General features: G+C 40.0%; 1 protein-coding gene across 3 annotated transcripts in view; it reads left to right on the top strand.

Annotated features, from left to right (window-relative positions):
* Nucleotides 1–7,170: 7,170 nt before the first annotated feature.
* PIAS1 (protein inhibitor of activated STAT 1) overlaps nt 7,171–22,192 on the top strand; it is a 126,314-nt gene continuing 111,292 nt past the window's right edge. For 2 of the 3 annotated variants that reach the window (XM_006052080.4, XM_025296264.3), the window contains exon 1: nt 7,907–8,098. In XM_006052080.4, coding sequence (XP_006052142.3) covers nt 7,922–8,098 — 177 coding nt within the window. In that variant the 5' untranslated portion in view covers nt 7,907–7,921. Of the gene's footprint in view, nt 7,324–7,906; nt 8,099–22,192 lie in introns of those variants that run through there. The other variant, XM_006052079.4, reaches the window with a different exon arrangement.

The raw sequence follows: 22,192 nt of genomic DNA, 5'->3' as shown, positions 1-22,192 counted from the left end.
TATATATATACATATATACACTTTTCAAATATATGTATATATGCACACTGTTCAAACATATGTATACATATGTATGAAAAAATATATGTACTTTTATTTTGAAGTAGATTAACAGAAGATTGCAAAGAAACACGCAGGGAAGTTACATGCATCCTTTTCCTATTCTCCCCCAAAGTTATTAACAACATCATATGGAAGTATAGTACAATATCAAAACCAAGAAGCTGACACTTGAAATAACTATTTTCTCCCTCTACCCCTAATTCCTGGCAACCACTAATCTCTTCTCCTTCTCTGTAATTACACTATTTCATCACCTGGTAGCTCAGATGGTGAATAATCCACCTGCAATACAGAAGACCTGGATTTGATCCCTGGGTCCGGAAGAGCCCCTAGAGAAGGGAATGGCTACCCACCCCAGTATTCTTGCCTGGAGAATTCCATGAACAGAGGAATCTGTTGGGCTACCATCCATAGGGTCGCAAAATCAGACACAACTGAGCTGCGATATTTCATTAATGCTACATAAATGGAATCAAGCAATAATTCACGTAATTCTTTCGGGATTGTTTTTTTCACTCAGCATAATTTCCATGAAGTTTATCTAAGCTGTTGTGTATCAATATGTATATTTTTTAATTGCTGAGTAGTATTGAGCCTGGAAGGAAGAGGGAAAGATACAACTTTTAAAAGAATGACATAGATGTTATGGATAAGACAAAAACTGGTTAGAACCTACTAGGCCCAAGATGGTGGAAGATTCAACTTCCAGTAGACCTTGACCCTCGAGGTAATACATTAGTGTGCCAAGTGACAGGCACACAGCACAAATGCTGTGCCAGTTCTGAGGCCAACCATAAAAGGTTAAGGAGTAGGCTGTAGCCCAATTTCTGGAAATTTCCATCTCTTTTCCCAAATAGCTGGAATAATCCTCCCACTCATTAGCCTATGAAATTACCAAGCCCATAAAAACTAAACATCTCCCATGTTTGGGTCCATTTGCCTTTTGAGACTGACTGCATTTTGACTGAAATGGGTATCTCCCAGGGCTTCTCACCTTCTAAGACTGCCCGCATTCTAAGGAGTGTGTATCTTCCTAAATAAATCTGCTTTCCCACCCTTGTGGCTCAGATGGTAAAGTGTCTGCCTGCAATGCAGGAGACCCAGGTTTGATCCCTGGGTTGGGAAGATCCCCTGGAGAAGGAAATGGCAACCCACTCCAGTACTCTTGCCTGGAAAACCCCATGGACAGACAAGCCTGGTAGGCTACAGTCCATGTGGTCACAAAGAGTCAGACACGACTGAGTGACTTCACTTTCTTTCACCCTTGCCTTCTGGCTTATATCCTTTATAGAAGATTAGAGAAAGAAAGTGAAAGTCGCTCAGTCACGTCTGACTCTTTGCAAGCCCATGGACTATACAATCCGTGGAATTCTCCAGGCCAGAATACTGGAGTGGGTAGCCTATCCCTTCTCCAGCAGATCTCCCCAACCCAGAAATCGAACCGGGGTCTCCTGCATTGCAGGCTGATTCTTTACCAACTGAGCTATCAGGGAAGCCCATATCCCTTAAAAGCATCCTATATTAATGTCTACTTTGTTGCCTATCACTTTGCCTCTTGCTAAATTCCTATTTCTCGAAGACATAAAGAGCCTGAGCTTCCATAAGTCCTGGAACCAGGTGAGTGCTTTTAATTTAAAGACAGTGGGTTGAAGTCCCAGTCCATGGGCTCAAGACCCAATCTGAACTTTGACTGTGTGAAAATCCCATCTGATGTGTGCAGTTTCAGCATTTCATGGTATGGATGTATCAGTTCAGTTGGCCATGTACTCATTAAAGGATATTTGGATAATTTCCAGTTTGGTGCTCTTATACAGCCGCTATGAACATTACTTTGCCAACAAAGGTCCGTCTAATCAAGGCTATGGTTTTTCCAGTGGTCATGTATGGATGTGAGAGTTGGACTGTGAAGAAAGCTGAGCGCCGAAGAATTGATGCTTTTGAACTGTGGTGTTGGAGAAGACTCTCGAGAGTCCCTTGGACTGCAAGGAGATCCAACCAGTCCATTCTAAAGGAGATCAGTCCTGGGATTTCTTTGGAAGGAATGACGCTACAGCTGAAACTCCAGTACTTTGGCCACCTCATGCGAAGAGCTGACTCATTGGAAAAGACTCTGATGCTGGGAGGGATTGGGGGCAGGAGGAGAAGGGGACGACAGAGGATGAGATGGCTGGATGGCATCACTGACTCGATGGACATGAGTCTGAGTGAACTCTGGGAGTTGGTGATGGACAGGAAGGCCTGGCGTGCTGTGATTCATGGGGTCACAAAGAGTAGAACATGACTGAGCGACTGAACTGAACTGAACTGAACTGATGAACATTCTGGTACGACCTCCTGTACTACCTCTGTGAAAACTGCCCAAGGACACAACTGTTGTCTATAAGTACGTTTTTAGTTTTCAAAGGAACTGCTAAACTATTTTGCAAGCAGAAATGGCAACCCACTCCAGTATTCTTGCCTAGAGAATCCCCATGGATAGAGGAGCCTGGTGGGCTATAGTCCATGGGGTCGCAAAGAGTCGGACACGACTGAAGCGACTTAGCATGCATGCATGCATACTATTCCTATTAACAATGTATGTGTGATCCTTATCTAAGCTAACTATGCCTAACCCAAGGCCATTGAGATTTATTCCACAGTTTCCTTCTGACGAGTTTTATAGTTTTAACTCATATTTAGGTCTATGATTTATTTGGGGTTAATTTTTAAGTGTTGAGTGAGACCCACAATAGTTTTAGGGTCTCACAAAAATGTTTTAAATCTTTAAAATCAGAAGAAAAAATAAGTATACTCTGCTTGGATTAGTCTTTATACTGATACAGATGTAAAATATACTTTTAAAGTTTTTTGTGGAATAAGGGGCCTCTAAGGTTCTTTCTGACACCAAATATGGTGGTGTCTTTCTACATTAGTTCTCCAGCACCAACTGGGTACCCAACAAGTCAATTTTGACACTGACTACAGGAGTAAGACCTGATGCTGCGAAAGATTGAAGGCAGATGGAGAAGGGGACGACAGAGGATAAGATGGTTGGATGGCATCACCAACTCAATGGACATGAGTTTGAGCAAATGGACATGAGATTGAGCAAACTCTGGGAGATGGTGAAGGACAGGGAAGCCTGGCGTGCTGCAGTCCATGGGGTCACAAAGAGTTGGACGTGACTGAGCAACTGAGCAACAACAACAGGAGTAAGATCAGACCCTACAGAATAAGTGCTCTGTTCCACAAGACTGCACCTATTTCAGATGCCAGTTGCCAGTTTCATAGGCCACTCATACTTCTGACTGACCATATTTGAGGATTCCTGCAATCCCCTTCTCAGTTTTGATAATTCCCTGAAATGACTCAGAGCTCAGGAAAACACTTCACTTACATACACCAGTTTATTATGGCTTTTCCTGCTGGCTCAGATGGTAAAGAAAGTGAAACTCGCTCAGTCGTGTCCGACTCTTTGTGACCCCATGGCCACAAAGAGTCACAAATTCCATGGTCATGTACAGTCCATGGAATTCTCCAGGCCAGAATACTAGAGTGGGTAGCCTTTCCCTTCTCCAGGGGATCTTCCCAACCCAGGAATCAAACCCAGTTCTCCTGCACTGTGGGGTGGATTCTTTACCAACTGAACTATCAGGGAAGCCCGGATTACAAGAATCCATCTGCAATGCAGGAGACTCAGGTTTGATTCCCGGGTCAGGAAGATCCCTTGGAGAAGGGAGTGGCAACCCACTCCAGTATTCTGGCCTGGAGAATCCCATGGAGAAAGGAGCCTGGCAGGCTACAGGCCATGGAGTCGCAAAGAGTTGGACACGATTGAGTGACTAACACTTTTCATCATTTCTTTATAAAGAAAACAACACAGGAACAGCCAGATGGAAGAGATGCACAGGGCAAGGTATGAGAGGAGGGGATACACAGCTTTCATACCTTCTTCAGGCACCCCACCTCACCTGCCAGGGCCTCCAGGGTTTCACTGTCCTCCTCTAATCACATTTGATTTTCTAATGACCAACTCCCATCCTGAAGCTACCCAGGAGCCCCACCGTGAGTCACCTCTTTAACATAAACTCAGGTGTGATGGAAAGGGGCTTGTTATGATTAACAAAAGACAGTTCTATCACTCAGGAAATAAGGATTTTAGGAACTGTGCGTCAGGGACCAATGTGTGTGTTTCAGTGGTGTCTGACTCTTTGTGATCCCATGGACTACAGCCCGTCAGGCTCCCCTGTCCACGGGATTCTCCAGGCAAGAATACTGGAGTGGGTTGCCATTCCCTTCTCCAGGGGATCTTCTTGACCCAGGGATTGAACCCCAGTCTCCTCATTGGAGGCAGATTCTTTACCTTCTGAGCCACCAGGGAAACCCTCCAGGAACCAGGGACAAAATCAAATTTTATCTGTTATTATACCACAGTACCTAGAAGGCAAAAGTCCCTAAGATCAAAGAAGTCTGTGGTCCTATCAGTTGAGTAGCTTTCCAGCAGTCCTTTTGTGAGATTATGGCAGCCTGGAGTAGGGTGATAGTAGTGGAAACAGTGAAATGGATGGGCTTAGGATATATTTTAGAAATAGGGTCAGCTAGACGGACTGATGGATTGGATGTGAGAGGTAAATGAAGCAGCAAAAGCAAGGGTGACTTCCACATTTTTGGCTTGAATGGCTGGGTAGATGATACTGCCATCCACTAAGAATACTGGGAAAAGTCCAGGATTGGGGCTAAAAGATCAAGGCCTTTTGCTATGGATCTGAGAAGAACATGAGTCATGAGGTAGAAGTATTAACTCATTATTGATTGAATGGATTTTTGTAGAAACGAACACCTGTGGCCAGTGATTTTTATTTTGGCTGGTCAAAATGAATTCTGTTACATAACTAACACTTTGTGGGTTATTACACTCAATAGTTACATCTGACACACCTGTAAAGTCTTCTTCAGCTCTGTGAGTTTCACTTTCCATATCAGAATCAATCACTCAGGTTTTTCGTCTTTACTCTGGTCTAATATTCACAGGGCCTGAATCAGAACTATATTCTGAAGATGTATCATCTTCTGAGACACTAGTATATATGTCACTCGGACAATCAGAAAAAGTATCTGCATAAAATTTACTGAAAAATGTATCTTCGCTCAGAATTTTGCAATGCATCATTTTTTAAAATGTTATGGTAATAAACCTACATTTATAATATACACAGGTTGGAACAAAAACCTAATGGAGCAAAATGTGATTGATAATGGCGATTATAAGTTGTATAATGAACCCTTGACCAACTTTAAGCTCTAACACTGTGATGTTAATTGTCTCATTTTCTAAAAACATATCGATACATCTCTGGTCATGTCTTAACTCTGGTCATGTGTTAACTTTGGGTAACAAAAGACATATTAATACGTCTCTGATCAATAATATTTTAAGTAACCAGTTGGATTTCTGAATCTGGGTTTTGGTGGAGTATCTGAGCTGGAGAGAAATCTGAGTGTCATCACAGATTTAGACTTAGAGTCAACGAGATCACCTGGGGAAAGTAAAATTAAAGAGAAGAGGATAAGGGCTGAACCCTGGAGCACCGCAACATTGAGAAAAAGAGGGAAAAAACAACAAATGATTTTGAAAAGGAGGCTCAGGGAGGGAACAGAAAATCAGGAAAATAAGATTTTGAGGGGAGTTCAGGTGGAAAAGTGTTTCAAAAGAAAGGAAGCTTGTCAACTGTTTGAATCTGCTGGGATATCAATTTAGATAAGAATAGAGAATTGGCAATTGGCTTTGGAAACCTGGAGATCATTAGTAATCTTGATAAGTGATGTTGATGAGGGAAGTCCAAGCTGGATCAGAGTAGGCAGAGAAGTAAATGTGAAGTGAGAAAGTGGGAAAGAGCTCTTCAAAAACCTGTGAATTTATGCAGTAAAGAGAACTGAGAAATTGGGCAGTTCTGGAGGAACTTTTGGAGCCAAGGAGGTTTATTTTAGATGGGAGGAGTTTCAGTATGTTTATTTGGATATAGAAACAATCTAATGGGTGGGGAATTAATGATGCTGGAGGGCAGGGTAATTGTAGGAGGAACATGGGAGGGGGAAAAAGTCAGTTTCCCGGTGGAGGGACTGGCTTTCATAGGCACAGGAAAACTTATAGTAACCCAAATGTTGCCACACCTATAACAGTAGTTTTAATGCTGAGAAGACATATGATATCTTTTCCATCAGGTGTGACACGAAGTTAAGCAGCAATAAGTGGAGTTTAGGAAGAGGATTTTAGTAGAGAGGGTAATGTGTGAAATAATTTTCAACACTTCTTAAATGTCAATTTCATGGAGAAAGCCCTTGCAGGATTAAGTACATCTCTTTCCATGCCCCCTTTTCTCTCATTGGACCATTTCTTCATTTTTGGTACTCATCACCATTTGTAATCGTATCTTTATTGGTTCACTTGTCTGTTTTCCATGTTCGAGAACTACAGGGAGACAGGGACTTTGTTGTATTATATTTAATTTCCCAAAGTATATGTTTATATATGTACACATATATATCCCTTATAAGCAGGGCTGGTACATAGTCGCTAAATAAATATTTGTGAAAATAAGTAAGTTAATGAATGAACGTCCTCAACCTCTTTTAAGTACTAATCTGGGCAAGTCACTTGCTATCTGAGCTTTTATGTCTGAACATATATACCACAAAAAATTGTAATCTCTTCCCTGCCTACCTCACTGCTTCATGATGAGGATCTGAGCGAATAAACCTGGAGATGCTTCAAGTGATCCTTTAAATGTAACGGATTGTTATTTGCAGCCCACGTGAAGCCTCGCAGGTAGCAGGTGCTGAAAAGGACTTGCTGATTAGGGGAGAGGGTCATTACTGTTTGCTGTGGCTGCAGGTATAGAAGCTTTGCAGAAGGGTTCCACAGGCCGCGGAGGGGCGGGGCTCAGGCCAGTAGCCCTCCAGCGCCGGCCTTTCCCAGGAGGCGCCAGCCGGGCAAGGATGGGGGGCGGGGAGAAAGAGGGGGAGTAACTGTCAAACCTCCTCGCTTGGCGCCATTATTTAAATAGTACGTGCCCGTCTCGCAGCTGTACGTGCCCGGGGCGGGGCTGCGAGCGCCCGGAGCGGGGCGGAGGCCCGGGGCGGGCCGGCGAGGTGGAGGGGAGAGAGGGGACGGGCCGGGGCAGGGCCAGGCTGGCTAGAGGGGCGGGCCTAGCGGCGGCCCCCGGCGAGGTTCACTGCGCTTGCGCTGACAGACGCAAGATGGCGGACAGTGCGGAACTAAAGGTAAAGCGCAGCTCGAATTCACTTCTAATATTCGGCCGCGGAGACGGCGCTGCTTGTGCCGGGGGGGATGGGTCCGACCCTGGGGGGCCGCTCGGGCTTGACGCCACATGGGCCTGGAGTTGTAGAGAGGATCGGCGCGCCTGGCCCCAGTTGAGGGGGCCCGGCAGCGGCGGGCCGCGGGCCCCGGGTGCCTCGGGGGCGCTGACGGGTCGTCCCCGGCGTGTTATTGTTGTGGGCGCCTCTGGCGGGGGTGGCGGGGGAAGAGATCGGGAGTCCGGAGGTGGGGGCCGCGGCTGTCTCTGGGGCTCGGCTTCTTCACCTTCCAGGCAGCCTCCCCGCCCCCCGTGAGGAGCGGGGGCAGGGGATGGGTGTTCATGTTGGGGGGATTGGGAAACCTCCCCGCCGCTGCTTCCTCTTCCTCCTTTGCAGTCCCGGGCTGCTGTCAGGCGTTCTCCTCAGACCCCCGGGAACTTGGCTCTGGCCGCCCCGCCCCTCCGTGGCTCCCTGCCGCCCCCGCCCCGGACTCGGCTCTTCGCGGTTACCCGCCTGTCAGTAGGCGCCCGGGGTGCCCGTTTGTGGGCAGCGCAATCCTGGGGCGATGGAGTGGGGATGTAGGGGAGAAGCTCCAGTAAAGTTTAGTGAACCCCAGGCTGGCGTTGAGGTTCGACTGGGGGGTAGCGGGGCAGTCTGCCTGGGCGGGACGGTACTCTTTCTCTCTGATTCCGGGCAACCGCGGGGAGAAACCCCCTCGAAGGGTGTGTATTTGGAAGCAATGGTAGGTGGTGGGAAGCAGCTACTCTCCCTTTTCCATCTCTTCCTTTTGGCTTGGTGTGGAGGGTGAGAGGAGCCTTCGGGGGTCTCTGCACACACCATGATGGCGATGCTATAGCTGATGGAGGTGAATGGTTCGTGTTTATATCCCCCCGTTGCCTTTTGTTTGTAGGGACATCTTGCTGGCCATGTTGATTTGAACGAAATTGTCCCCACATCCTACTTCAATCTCCAATTAAATAGAACGCTCCTCCGTTCCTCTCAACTGTACCAATTACTCACGCCTCGCGAAATTGGATGAAAGAGTGCCCCCTTTTCCCCGCTTTTTCTCCCACCCCAATCTTCTTTACCTGATGATGGCTTCTTTACCGAAGCAGATATACCACTACACAAGCAGTTGGGGGAGGGGGGTGGAACCCTTGTGATTGGATTGTGACAAATGGGGCTCCGCTTGAATAATTTTGGTTTAGTAGCAAGCAGTTTTTAACTAACGCGTATTATTTCGAGGCTCTGAACGCGATATTCCCTTCTCTGTGGTTTCCTACGTGTGAACCGAGCAGCTGGTTGTATCCTGACCCAGAGAACTGACATCGCTGTCAGAGTGGAGATTGGGATATACAGTTGTAAATCCTGGGGGGAGAGTCGTCTTTTCCTAATTAGTAAAAATTATTTAAAGAATTATCTCTGTTACAATGAAACGGTAACTCCTAGAACAGGCAAACGGCAGGTTTGTTTCTGGAGAGTTTTTCAGTGGAAAGCTTCGCCGAGAGATCGTTTTTCCCAATAATTTTTCAGTGTTAACATTACAAAATTTGTATATTTAGACTGTGCCTTTGAGCGTCATTCTTTTTAATTTACTTTTAATTGCAAATTAAGGGAGAGCAAATCGAGAATGGGTGGTTTCGTTTTTTCTAGTTTCAAACTATTGACTTAAATGAAAAAGCCCCAGGAATTTGAATATTTGGAGGTAATTAACTCTTAAAAAAGTATGCAACTTTAAGGTACATGTTTTCTGTAGTTGTAAAATGTAGTCATTATGTCGCTGTGATCTTTGCATTCTAGTACTTATTTTGTTAGGAATCCTTCGGAATGATGGCTAATCAGTTCTGTTATACTTGGACTACAGAGGAAAGCTGGCTATGTTGTCACTCTTGATGCTGTCCAAAGAAACTGGTATGGAAAGCACATGCTGGGAGATTTCCTCCTTTGTTCTTTCTCATTTTAAGAAAGTGCCTTTGGGAATAGATCAGATCCCTGGTGTGAGTCTTGTTAGGTAAAGTTTCTCTTTACAAAAATGAGCCTGCATCAGATAAATGCTAAACACATGGGGGGAAACATTATTTTTCTAAAACTGGTCTCCTGTTTTGCTCTCTCCAGAATCTACTTGAGTTTTTCTAAAGGAGTTTTTTCTATTATTATGTTCTGTTGTACAGTTTTTTTTCCTTCAAATTGTAATAACTGCTCTTGACATACTGGTCTATCATTGTGTGTACCAAGTACTTTGAGGAGCTGTGATAAATTGCTTAGTTGGTGAGAGCAGTGTTAAATATTTTGTTTATATTTGATTGTGGTTACATTTGCTTTTTTTTTTTTTTAAGGGGAGGAGATGATCCTAGGAACGCCTACCATAGTTATTTGAGAATGTGTATATATAATTTTCTCTGCAGTAAGCTTTGGAAGATACTTTCAGAAATAATATTTTCTAAGTGGTTTTGTGTGTGTGTGTGGTTTTTGGAGGTAGATAGCATTTATTTCTAATAAGGAATGAAAAGTCAGAGTAAAAATTAAGAAAAACTCAGATTTTTTAAGTGTTAGGTGACAACACAGTATACCAATGGATTTCCAACTGTGAGGCTTAGAGTAAATACAGTGATTTGTTATCTTAATTATGAATACAATCCATAGCAAAAAGAAATGTGGGTTGTAAATGTTTTTCCTCATGACCCATTTTAGTGAGTCCCTTTAAATCTAAACAAATCTGCAGGATCAGATGGGAAAAATGGATAGGTCTGTATCTCCTGCAAGTACAAGCTGCAACACTTATAGATACTGCCAATAAAAATTAGATTGTGAGTCATACATATCAAAAAATTCTCTGTACTCATTTGTTTATGGAAGGTTTAATTTTTCATTAGGGGAATACCCATAAATGACATTTGTAAGAATGTAGAGAGTGAGCATTTTATTATCTTTAGGAGTTTAAAAGCAGGAGGGTGTGATGGCCAGATGATCTTGGAAGTTAATCTGACAGCTTCATGTAGCTTCTCTTCAAGTACTTAATGCAAAAAATATTTGTAATTTTTTTTTTAAGTCAAATTGGGTTATATTGCCATCTTACTTCAGGAGGAACAGTGGAAAGGAAATTCATTATCATTTAGTGAAGTAAATAATGGAATTCAAGGGGAAGAGAAATCAAACTTTAAAAACCATACCTTTAAAAGTAGTATCTATACAAGCCTGTCAGTAAATTATGTTGTTGTATTCTGCCTCTCTGTTTTCAAGAACTAGCCATTTAATTTTGGTCTTTGTGGTGTAATTTGTCTGCTTTTATTTTAGATGGAAGCAAGTAAATCTGACAGTTTATTCATGAGTTTGATTTGAATCTCCATAACTTGCCTTGCTGAAGTGCCACATTTAGATGGTTTTTGTTTTAAATCACCATTTTTATGAACAGCATTTAAAAACAATTTGTAAGACACTCTGGTTTTTAAGTATTTCATATAATAGTTTTGAAATATCTCCTGTTGCTCTGCTGTTTTCTCCGTGGCGATCGTATTGTCTTTCTCTTCAAAGAGTCTCTTGTAATCCCTGTTGATTGCAGTAGTGCTTCGTGGTGAGTCCATAGCTGATTAACCTTGGGTTTCTCCTGGTGAACTCCATCAGCGTGCTACTCCAGGGTTCTTGCAAAGGCTTTTGAGTTCAGGGTAATTTGTACCCTTTCTTGCTTGTAACGAGGGATAAGAAAAGAAAATGGCTTAGAGTTGTAGTAGGGATGGGAAGAATTGTCTAAGTTTCTGAAAAACTGCAGTGTTTATAACGAGACGTAGTCTTAAAAAACAAAACTGCTGGTCATTACGTCATAGAATTGGTTTTAGTGTATTCTGCTGTGGCATCAAGTACCTTGGTTTTGTTTTTTAATATATGTATTTGAATAATACCTTATATGGTACTTTGCAGTTCCTAATGTATCACATTATCTCATTTGATTTTTCCATCAGTTCCTTGAGATAGGAAAGGCAGGTAGTATCTCCCTTTTATTGATAAAGTATGCCAAGAAAGGGTAAATGACTAGTCCAAGGTCATACACATGAAAGTGGCAGGCATTTAAGCCTAGGACTAGTGATTTCAAAACTCTGTGCTGTGGGCTGCCTTCAAGGTGCCATGTCAGTCCTGGAACCCTTGAGGGTGCCTCGCTCACAAAGAATTCTAGTTATGTTGTTGCTAATACTTTCCGTCTTGCTCTGTGCCAAGGTATTTTTGGATATTCCTTGGGCTTTTTGCAGGGAAGAGTTTGGAGTTTGTTAGTTGGAATCATAGGCATTAATTCTTGCAGATATCATTTTACTTGAGAAAACCTCAGAGAATACTGAAAAGTAAGCACAAAAATAAACAGCACCTGTAATCTCGGTACTTAGAAATATCATGGTTAGCATCTGGGTATCCATTTAGACTTTCTGTCTTAGAGCAAATGCATATGTGTATTCAACACAAAAGAGAGCTCATACTCTCTACTTGTAATCTGTTTTCATGGCTGTCTTTTCAGGGTAGTCAGTAGAGGTCTCTCTGATCATTTGAAAGGTAACATTGTCTTTTATTCAGCTGATACCCTGTCATTGGACTTCTCTGGTGGCTCAGATGGTAAAGAATCTGCCTGCAATGAAGGAGACCCGGGTTTGATCCCTGGGTTAGGAAGATCCCCTGGAGAAGGAAATGGCAACCCACTCCAGTATTCTTGCCTGGGTAATTCCATAGACGGGCTACAGTCCACGGGGTCTCAGAGTCGGACAGGAGTCATTGACTAACACACACACACCCTATCATTGGACAATTGGGTTACTTCCACTTTTTGCTTTTTTAAACAATGACTTGACAAACAGCCTGATACAAAAGTTTCCCAGTGTTTTATTCTACCTAAATGTATGTATTTTACAGACCATTTTTTGTGCTTCAGGGACAGTGCAAATAGTGTTTTGATTAGGTGAAGTGTTCAGTGAAAAGTAATTTTTGATTTGTTCATTGTTATACCTTTCTTATTTCTGTTCCTATAAATCTGTCAGATAAGGTTAGAAAATGATGGCAGAGATAGATTAAGTCAACATTATATAAATGTTCTGAATCAGAACATTTGATAAAGTATGAAATAGATTATGAAAATAGAAATAGATTTTGAGAATATTTGCTTTAGCTGTGTTTTTAATCTCAAAGCAAAGTGTTGCCATATTATAAAATTGGTAGGTGACATTGTTTCGGGGAGGCTGTTAGAGCTAGGAGGTTCCTTTGGCAGTGAAAACATTTATTCTTTCTTACAGAACCTTATGGGTTAAATCAGTTAATTAAAGCATTTGAGTTGAATTAAAAATATTACTTGTGCAATATCTGAAAAGTACTGCACTGTGGAAGGAGCAGCTAATGAAATTAAAGATATGAAATTGATCAAACTCTAAATTTTGACATGTTAAATTTGGTCCTCACCTAAATCTTCAGCATTTATGTAACAAATTGTATCACTAGGATTTTTTGGAGGTAGGTGATAGAGAAATTTAAAAATAGTTTTCCTTTGCTACAATTTAAGAAACAGTGCTAATTATTATGCATTTTTTGCTACTCTTCCTACAAAGTGTTTGTGACTTTGTGACTACTACTTCCTCTTCCATGTTAAAAATTGTGGAACTCCTTGGTTTTGATTCCGTCTACTCGTCGTTTCATGATAGCACGTGAAAAAAACTCCCTAAGTCTCCCCTCCCCTCAGAATTTTCTGGTAAAACTTCATTCTTTGTCATGAACTTCTGAAATTCATCAAAATGAAGAAATCTTTTCCTTTTCTGCTTCACCTTAGATCAAGAAACAAAACAAACCCTTTGAACATTAGCTGTTAACTTTGAAATATCAATAACTTTCATAGGACTGTTGTACATGTTCCTGTTTTCAAAAACTTCATCTCTTTCTTACCTTTCCTGCTATTCTTCTCTTCTTTTAATTTCCCACTTTGGTTGCCCAAAGGTCAGTTTTCCCCAAACACTCCTTTCATCCTGTCACTCCACTGGCTTTTCATTGAAATCAGGATAAAGCTTTAGCTCTCAGTTTGGTATTCAAGATTTTCTAGTCTGACCCCAGTACATTTTGTGTGTGTGTGTTGCCTCCTCCACTGTACAGCAAAAGTCTTTTCCTTAAAGCCAGAGCTAGTTTGCTTTTTTCTTGTTGACTAGTGTTCTGCTTTGTATGCCACTCTGTTTTCCCTTAGCCCTACCCTGTGGACACGGACACAGTAGGTGCCTAAGATATATTTGTCAAATTCCATTCAAGATTTGTTTCTGTTAGTGAGGGGGCAGATGCATATATTTGTATAACAGTCTTAAGTTGTCAGTGTTCTGAGATAGGGTCATATTGTCACACTTTTTTTCATGGCTGCTTCGTAGATGAATCCAGAATAATTTATGAAGACTGTTTTCAGTTCAGTCACTCAGCTTTGTCTGACGCTTTGCGGCCCCATGCACTGCAGCACACCAGGCCTCCCTGTCCATCACCAATTCCCGGAGCCTACTCAAACTCTTGTCCATCGCATCGGTGATGCCATTCAACCATCTCATCTTCTGTCGTCCCCTTCTCTCCCGCCTTCAATCTTTCCAGCATCAGAGTCTTTTCCAGTGAGTCGGTTCTTTGCATCAGGTGGCCAAAGTATTGGAGTTTCAGCTTCAGCATCAGTCCTTCCAATGAATATTTAGGACTGATCTCCTTCAGAATGGACTGGTTGGATCTCCTTGCAGTCCAAGGGACTCTCAAGAGTCTTCTCCAACACCACATTTCAAAAGCATCAATTCTTCGGCGCTTAGCTTTCTTTATAGTGCAACTCTCACATCCATACATGACTACTGGAAAAACCATAGCTTTGACTAGACGGACCTTTGTTGGTAAAGTAGTGTCTCTGCTTTTTAATATGCTGTCTTGGAAGACTGTTTTAGGTTTACCTTTCACATTTAAGTTATATAGATAATAAATATATTTCTCATTGTAATGATACAGCAGTAAGTAGAGTAAAATTTTAAGTCTTCATTTTCACCCCATCCACCCTTCACCCCTTGTAACCACTTCGGTATCCTATTTTTTGAGGCGGAAAGAACATAAGCTTATTGAGGTATAATTCATATACCATGCATTTCATCCATTTATGTGCACAATTAAATATTTATATGCTTTTATATAATTAAGTATACTTTAATATTAACATTATATAATTAAATATACTTTAATATTAATATATTCACAAAGTTGTGTAACTATTACTGCAACAAATTTCAGGATATTTTTCCCTTCCCCTTCCAAGAAATCTTGCATTCTTTAGCTATCACCCCTATTGCCCACAACTCACTCACCCTCAGGCAACTGCTTATCTGCTTTCTGCCCTATAAATTTGCCTATATTGAACACTTCATATAAGTGGAATCATATGTAGCCGTTTGTGTATTCATTTTTCTGTGTGTAGACATTTAATTATGTCTGGTATTTGTAATTTATTGTATATGTCTAGGTTTGAATCAAATTAGGGACATAGAACTCAGTATTTATTAAATGAATGTACATACATTGCTATACATAATCTTATTATACATGATATCCTTTGACTTGCTTTTTTCACTTAACAGTATATTATTTTGAAGCTTTTTCCATTGCATGTTCCAAATTGAGAATGTTTCTCTTTTTTACAATGCAGATATTTCATATGTATATTTGTAGAGGTTTAGCTTGTGGATTTATCAGTGTATATGTCTAAAAATTCTTAACTTGTCTTGATGGTTTTGCTAAATTTTTTTAATAGTTGACAATGTTTAATGTAACTCCAGTAAAGTTATATTTGAGGTTCCCGTAAAAATAGGAATGAAAACTGTCACAGGTAAGAGTTGTTTGGCTTGAGGAGAATGGAATGCAGGCTGTTTATGGCGCGCTCACAGTACACAGCCAGAGCAGTTCATTTTGTATTTGGGTTTTTGAATGTGAGCAAGCCTGTTTTTAGCTTCATGGCATACTGCTTAAAATAGAATTTAAACATGCTATCTTATGCTTTATGGTGAATTTTAAGACTTTTTCTTGTAGCCATGTAAGTGTAATCTAAAAAATAAGATCTGAAATATTTCAGGGTAAATATTTTTCTCATATATTAAAATTATCAGTCTGGTCTGTGGGCTTCTGTGAGTTACCCCAAAAAGGGAATGTAGAAGCACCTAGCTCAGAGTCTTAACATGGTAGGTATTTGGTAATTATTTGTTATTTATTTAGGAAGTATCTGTCATATTCTGTCATTCATTATATGTTTGAGTTATGACTGTGAATGAAGTGCTAGGTATCAGTTGGTTTGAGAATGTTGTCATATAACTGCTGCTATTAAGTCACCTCAGTCATGTCAGACTCTTTGTGACTCCATGGCCTGTAGGCTGCCAGGCTCCTTTGTTCATAGGATTCTCCAGGCAAGAATACTGGAGTGGATTGTCATGCCCTCCTCCTCTAGAGGATCTTCCCGACCCAGGGATTGAACTTCTGTCTCTTATGTCTCCTGCATTGGCAGGTAGGTTCTTTACCAATAGCACCACCTGGGAAGCCTATCACCATGTAAACGTGTATTTAAACACTCTCACAGAGGGATATGTACCAAAAATATTTGTTTCTTAATCACCCAAGTAATGCATCAGCTATTACAGTGGTTCTCAAAGTCTGTTTCCCAGACCTTTGTTAGTTCTCCAGACTCTTTCTGGGGATCCTCCAGGGCAAAACTTTTCTCAGTAAAAGTAAGGTATTATTTGCTATATTGAAAGTGGTAGTCATTCTGTCATGTCCGACTCTTTGTGACCCCATGGATTGTAGCCTGCCAGGCTCCTCTGTCCATGGGGATTCCCCAGGTAAGAATACTGGAGTGGGTACTCATTCCCTTCTCCAGGGGATCTTCTCGACCCAGGGATTGAACCCAGGTCTCCTACATTGCAGGCAGATTCTTTACCATCTGAGACATCAGGGAAGCCCATTAGCTACATTGGCATTTGCATAATCAGTGGTGGGTAAAATTGTGTGAATTAAGGCAGTAGTATTAAACTGTCCTAGTTTGGAACATCATCATGTACTTGGAATTAAGATGATGAAGCAGTAAAACTTAATTTTATTATGTCTCAGTCCTTGAGCACCTTTTAAAGTGTATTTTGTGTGATGAAAGTCCTGTAAACCACTTTTACTAAACACCAAATCTGATGGTTAATTCAAGAAAAAGAACTAGTACAGTTTTTTGAGTTGCATGCTGAACTAGCTGCTTTTTAAATGGGATACCGTTTTATTTGAAAGAATGGCTGACAAAGTACGAAGACTTGGGTATTTGGCAGACATTTTCTCAAAACTAAATCAAGTGAGTTTGCACCACAAGACACACGGACAGTATTTGTTGCTAAGGATAAATTCTGGCTCTCAAGTGAAAATAGAATTTTGGAAGACTTGTGTTTACCACTTTGAGCTTGATAGTTTCTCAATCCTTGATTTTTTTGGAGGGATAAGATCAGTGGTGCTATTAATGAATGTCATATAACAAAGTTGTACAGTAAAAGGGTCAAAATCAACATTGGCAGGACTACATAACTTTCAACTATTATTTTCTAATCAATGCATGGTATTGCAAAATGGTAAAATGCTCCATTGGAAATGTAAGATAGATCAATGGATTTCAGTACATAAGAGTAGGAAGTGTTCATTGAATCACATTCCATATTGGAGCAGCCTTTAAGAAACTGCCACTTGTTGAGTTTTGGTGAAGGATGAAAGAATATCCATATCTGGAAAAAAAAAAAAAAATGTGGAAGTCACTTTGTTGTATCCCACTCTTTGCAACCTCATGGACTGTAGCCTGCCAGGTTTCTCTGTCCATGGAATTTTTCAATCACGAATACTGGAGTGGGTTGCCATTTCCTGCACCAGAGGATCTTCTGAAGCTAGGATTCGAACCCAGGTCTCTCACATTGCAGGCGGATTCAGCTACCAGGGAAGCCCCAGTTACCTGGGAGAGCTATTGAAATATTGCATCTTTTCTCACTACATATCTGCATGCGGCTGAATTTTCTTCGTGTACTCCAGTCAGAACAACCTAAAGCAGATTGGATGTGAAAGTGGATATGAAAATGAATCTGTCTTTATTAAACCAAACATTAAAGAGCTTTGCAAAAATGTCAAATAAAGACTATTTTTGCTTTTTTTGTTTTTGAATAGTTTAATATTTTGATTTAACAAGCAATGTATTATATTTTAAATGACAATGAATCTTTCAAAATTTTCTGTTTTAATTTGTTTTTCTTTAAAGGTTTTAAGTTATGGTAATATATACATAACTTGAAATTCTTATCCACCTTTAAGTGTATATAGTTTAATACTATTAAATATATTTACGTTGTTATGCAACCAATATCCAGAATGTTTTATAAAACTAAAATTATATCCATTAGACAACAATTCCAGTTTTAACTTCTAATACAGTAAACATGAATAGATTTAATCAGCAGAGTATTTTTTGGAGGGGGGAATCCTCTATTTTCAAGACTATAAAAAACCCAGGGTGTCAAAACTTTTGAGACCCTGAACACTCTTATGTAAGATACACGGTGTAGCTTAAAATGGGAATATCATTCTCACCTTCTTATCCATGGTATTTTTTATCATTTAAAAGAAAAAAGTTTTACTTATAGATAACAGTGATCCATTTTCAAGGCAAATTTGCTAAGCAGATCTGTTTAATTGTATCCTGTGTCTCTATAGTAAAAATGCTAAGCAGTAATGGTTTCCATTGCATTGATTGGCATCATGGACTCAATGGACGTGAGTTTGAGTAGGCTCCGGGAGTTGGTGATGGACAGGGAAGGCTGGCATGCTGCAGTCCACGGCGTGGCAAAGAGTCAGACACGACTGAGCAACTGAACTGAACTGAATAAATATGCTCCAATACTTTCAGTCAGTAATGGTGTGGGAATTGCGTGATTTTTTATTTTTTCAAGGCTGTGTCTCAACCCTTTATTGCCATTTTTTTTTTCCTATAGTAGGGGATGGAAATAGCTTGAATAAATGAAAAATCCATACAGATGTCCTCTAGCCCAATTTTAGTCGATAATTTCCTCTTTAGCAGATCTTATTAGCTCTTTCGTGCATACATGCTCAGTTGTGTCTGACTCTTTGCAACCTCATGGACTGTAGCCCACCAGGCTCATCTGTCCATGGGATTTCCCAGGCAAGAATACTGGAGTGGGTTGCCATTTCCTCCTCCAGGGGATCTTCCCAACCCAGGAATGGAACGCTCATCACTTTTGCATTCTTTACCTTGTACAGCCTGGGAAGCCCCATTATTAGCTCTTACTGCATATATATAAGATGGCTGATTTGCATCTGACCTATTTTGTTTTCTCCCTTTCTCTGTTATTAAAGTGGGACCTAGAGATTACAGGACTGAATGCTTTTCACTTTCTACTCTTCTTTAAAGTTGTTTGAAAAACTTCAGCCTCTGTATTTCAAGCATCTTTCTGCAGGATGTCAAACTAAGATTGGGAAAGGAGGATTTTTGTCACAAAAATTATTCTAATATATGATATCAAAATAAAGTAGCATCTTAAAGGTGAAAGATCTTTTCTAACGCATTTTGAACTGATCATAATTAGAGCAAAGAACATGAATTTTGGAATTGCCGTTAATTTTCCCTCTTTAGATGGTCAGGCCAGCTATAGTTGAGACTACTGGGAAGGGTGAACGATTGAAATTAATAACCCTTAATTTCATACTACTTTTAAAAAGTTACTTCTTGGTATATGTGGCAAGTATTTTTAAGTTTTTATAAGTGGCAACTTTGCCATGCCCAATGGAAAGTATATAGGTAAGACATTTATAATTAGTCATATTTGCATAGAAACTATTAATGTGTTATAATTATTATGTAGGTTGAATTTTTCTACTTATAGGTTGATTAGTTGCTTAGAACATGTTTTCTTATAGGTAAACACTTCAGACTGTACTGAGTTATTCTCTGGAAACTGCTGATTTTAATAGGTGATTCTGCAGAGTGTGGAGGGTGATACTGGACATCTTGTTTTGCATACAAATTTCAGTTTTCTTTGTGGCTTTGTTAAAAGTGATGCATTTTTTTGTTGTTCAGACATCTGTCATCCTAACTGCATAACCCATTTGAAGGAATGGAGTCTGAAGGTGATGTGTGTTTGTGTGCATACAGCAGGGCTGGTGGCGGTGGTGAGGTTACTGTGAATACTGTTGGAATTCAGGGAGTTTGTCCTCTGTTGAAGGTAATTCTGCAAATAAAGTTAAGCGGGAAAAGGATATTGATATGAAGAGCAAGCTCTTATTAATTAGCTATGAGTTGAGAGTATTTGAAGGGGATTCCCTGGTGACTTAGATGGTAAAGAGTCTGCCTGCAACATGGGAGACCCAGATTCAATCCCTGGAGAAGGAAATGGCACCCACTCCAGTATTCTTGCCTGGAAAATCCCATGGACAGGGGAGCCTGGTGGGCTACAGTCCATAGGGTCACAAAGAGTCAAACATGACTGAGCGACTTCACTTTCAGTTTCTTTGTAGAGTATTTGAAGATGTAAGCACACAGGACACACAATTATACCTCATTAATATTAAAATAATTTTTTTATTTTATTTAAAAACTGATCCTTTAATATTTTCCTTTTTACAGTCTATGTCTCGTTAAAAATGTAGTATTGAAGAGAATATTTTACTTTCTATTTAGTTAGGCCTTTTCTTATATTCATTTATTCAGTAAATATTTGAGTGTATGTTGTGTGCCTGGTGCTGTGTTAATCATCAGTATACAAAGATAAGACATAATTCTTGATGGAAAGGAATCAGAATGATGGAGATGGACACGTACTATTTTGTGTAAATTATCTGCTTAAGATGGGCAGTAGAGCCATGCGTAATTTATCTCTACCTTTTACTTAACTTGGAATCTCTGCATTCCTGACATAGTTAAGAAAGTTAATTGTTTCTCCTCAACTTTGCCATGTGAATGATTTTGAGTAATAAAAATACCTTTTTATTTTGAAAAATTTATGTATACAGGCTTTTAGATTCTTGTATCTCTTTTGTCCAGCTGTCTGCCCCTGCCCACAACCCTTCCTGCCCCATGGTTTTTAAAAAGTATTGTTTTGGGTTTTTTTTTTTTTCTTTTTTTTTGCCAAACTAAGTTAAAGTAGTCAAAATCTTTAGGAGCAGGAGAAATTTAAATAAGTGAACATTGAAATTAACCATTTTACTCAGTTTCTGTTATATCTTTGACAAATCTTAGCTTTTCAGAAAATTGAACACTTGTTTTTTCTGTTGATTTAAACTCCAGTTTGAAGTATGATATAATTCTGAATAGACATTTTCTCTTCTTTACTCTCATAAGCTAAAGACGATTTCCGTATTGTATGGAGTAAAGAGTGATGTTTCAGTTCTTGAACCTTTGCAAGTGACCTGTCTGGAAGTTTTAGGATCTTTATGATATGTGCTCAAACTTCATGATATGGAAACTTTGTGTGGATATTTTTTCGTTCATTGTGCTGAAGTACTTGGTGGCACAGACTGGAGGTACTAGTCTTTTATTTCTGAGAAATTTTCTTGTATTAACCCGTAAGTAATTTTCTTCCTTTCCTTTTCTGTGTTTGGTCAGAGGAATGGACCTGTGCATTTTCTTTTCTTTTTTTTCTTTTAAGCAATCAATTATTGTTCCTTGAGCTTGTGAATTAATTTTTTTTCTTCCTTTATTCTTTATGTTTCCTTTTTGTTATTCAGTCACTCAGTCGTGTCCAACTCTTTGCAACTCCATGGACTGCAGCATGCCAGGCTTCCCTGTCCTTCACCATCTCCTGGAGTTTACTCTAACTCATGTCCATTGAGTCGGTGATGCCATCCAACCTTCTTGTCCTCTGTCATCCCCTTCTCCTCCTGCTTTCAATCTTTGCTAGCATCAGGATCTTTTCTGAGTCAGCTCTTTGCATCAGGTGGCCAAAGTATTGGGTCTTTAGCTTCAGCAGCAGCTCTTCCAATGCTTCCTTTTAGGGAGGGAGTATGATAGATATTTGTGTATGGTCATTTTGTGTTTAACGGGAAGACATTGTAAACTTGCTGCAAAACTTATGATACAAAATATTTGATCATTCTTAAATATTTGCTAGTGTTCAATTAGGATTTACATTGAGTGTTAATAGGAATTGTGTTCTTTTCTGAGAGAAAGCTAGATTGCTTTAGAAAAATAAATATATATGCAGAATAATATGTATAAATTTGTAGAGCAGTGTGTAACTTATAGATGACTGATGAAACAAACACCAGACTTAACAGAGTATTCCAAAACTTTGAGGCCTTCTTTTGTGCAACCACATCCTGTTTCCTCCCCACTTCCTCCGTGCAGCTTGATTAATATGTTTTACTTTAAAAATCAAAACTAGCAGTGAAATAATATTTTGTGTATTATTTACTTGTAAGGTGGTTTTTAAGCCAGTGCTTCTAATTAAACTATTAATTATATCACAATTTTATAAATTTTTAAATGTGACATAGCATTTTTTGAAGAGAAGGATTCCACAAGTGGAGATCTCGTTTTGAAAATATATGTAACTGTGGCAGATATTCATGCCCATGGAATCTATTAATTATGCTCAATGATGTTTGGGGAAGAAAAGGGGGCTTTGGTTAATGGCCACAGTGATCCACACTTGGTTAAGTCTTTAGAAGTGCTTAGATTTATATGTGTTTGTGGTATAGTTTATGAAGACATTAAATCAGTTATAGGAGAAATCTGGCTTTTTAGTGGATGCCTAAACCGTTAAAGGAAAAACCATTAAAGGGTTTCCTGGGTGGTACTAGT

The sequence above is a fragment of the Bubalus bubalis genome, chromosome 11 (assembly GCF_019923935.1).
Source record: "Bubalus bubalis isolate 160015118507 breed Murrah chromosome 11, NDDB_SH_1, whole genome shotgun sequence".
Lineage (NCBI taxonomy): Eukaryota > Metazoa > Chordata > Mammalia > Artiodactyla > Bovidae > Bubalus > Bubalus bubalis.
Note: the sequence above shows the minus strand (reverse complement) of the source record. Positions and strands in the feature narration are given on the sequence as shown.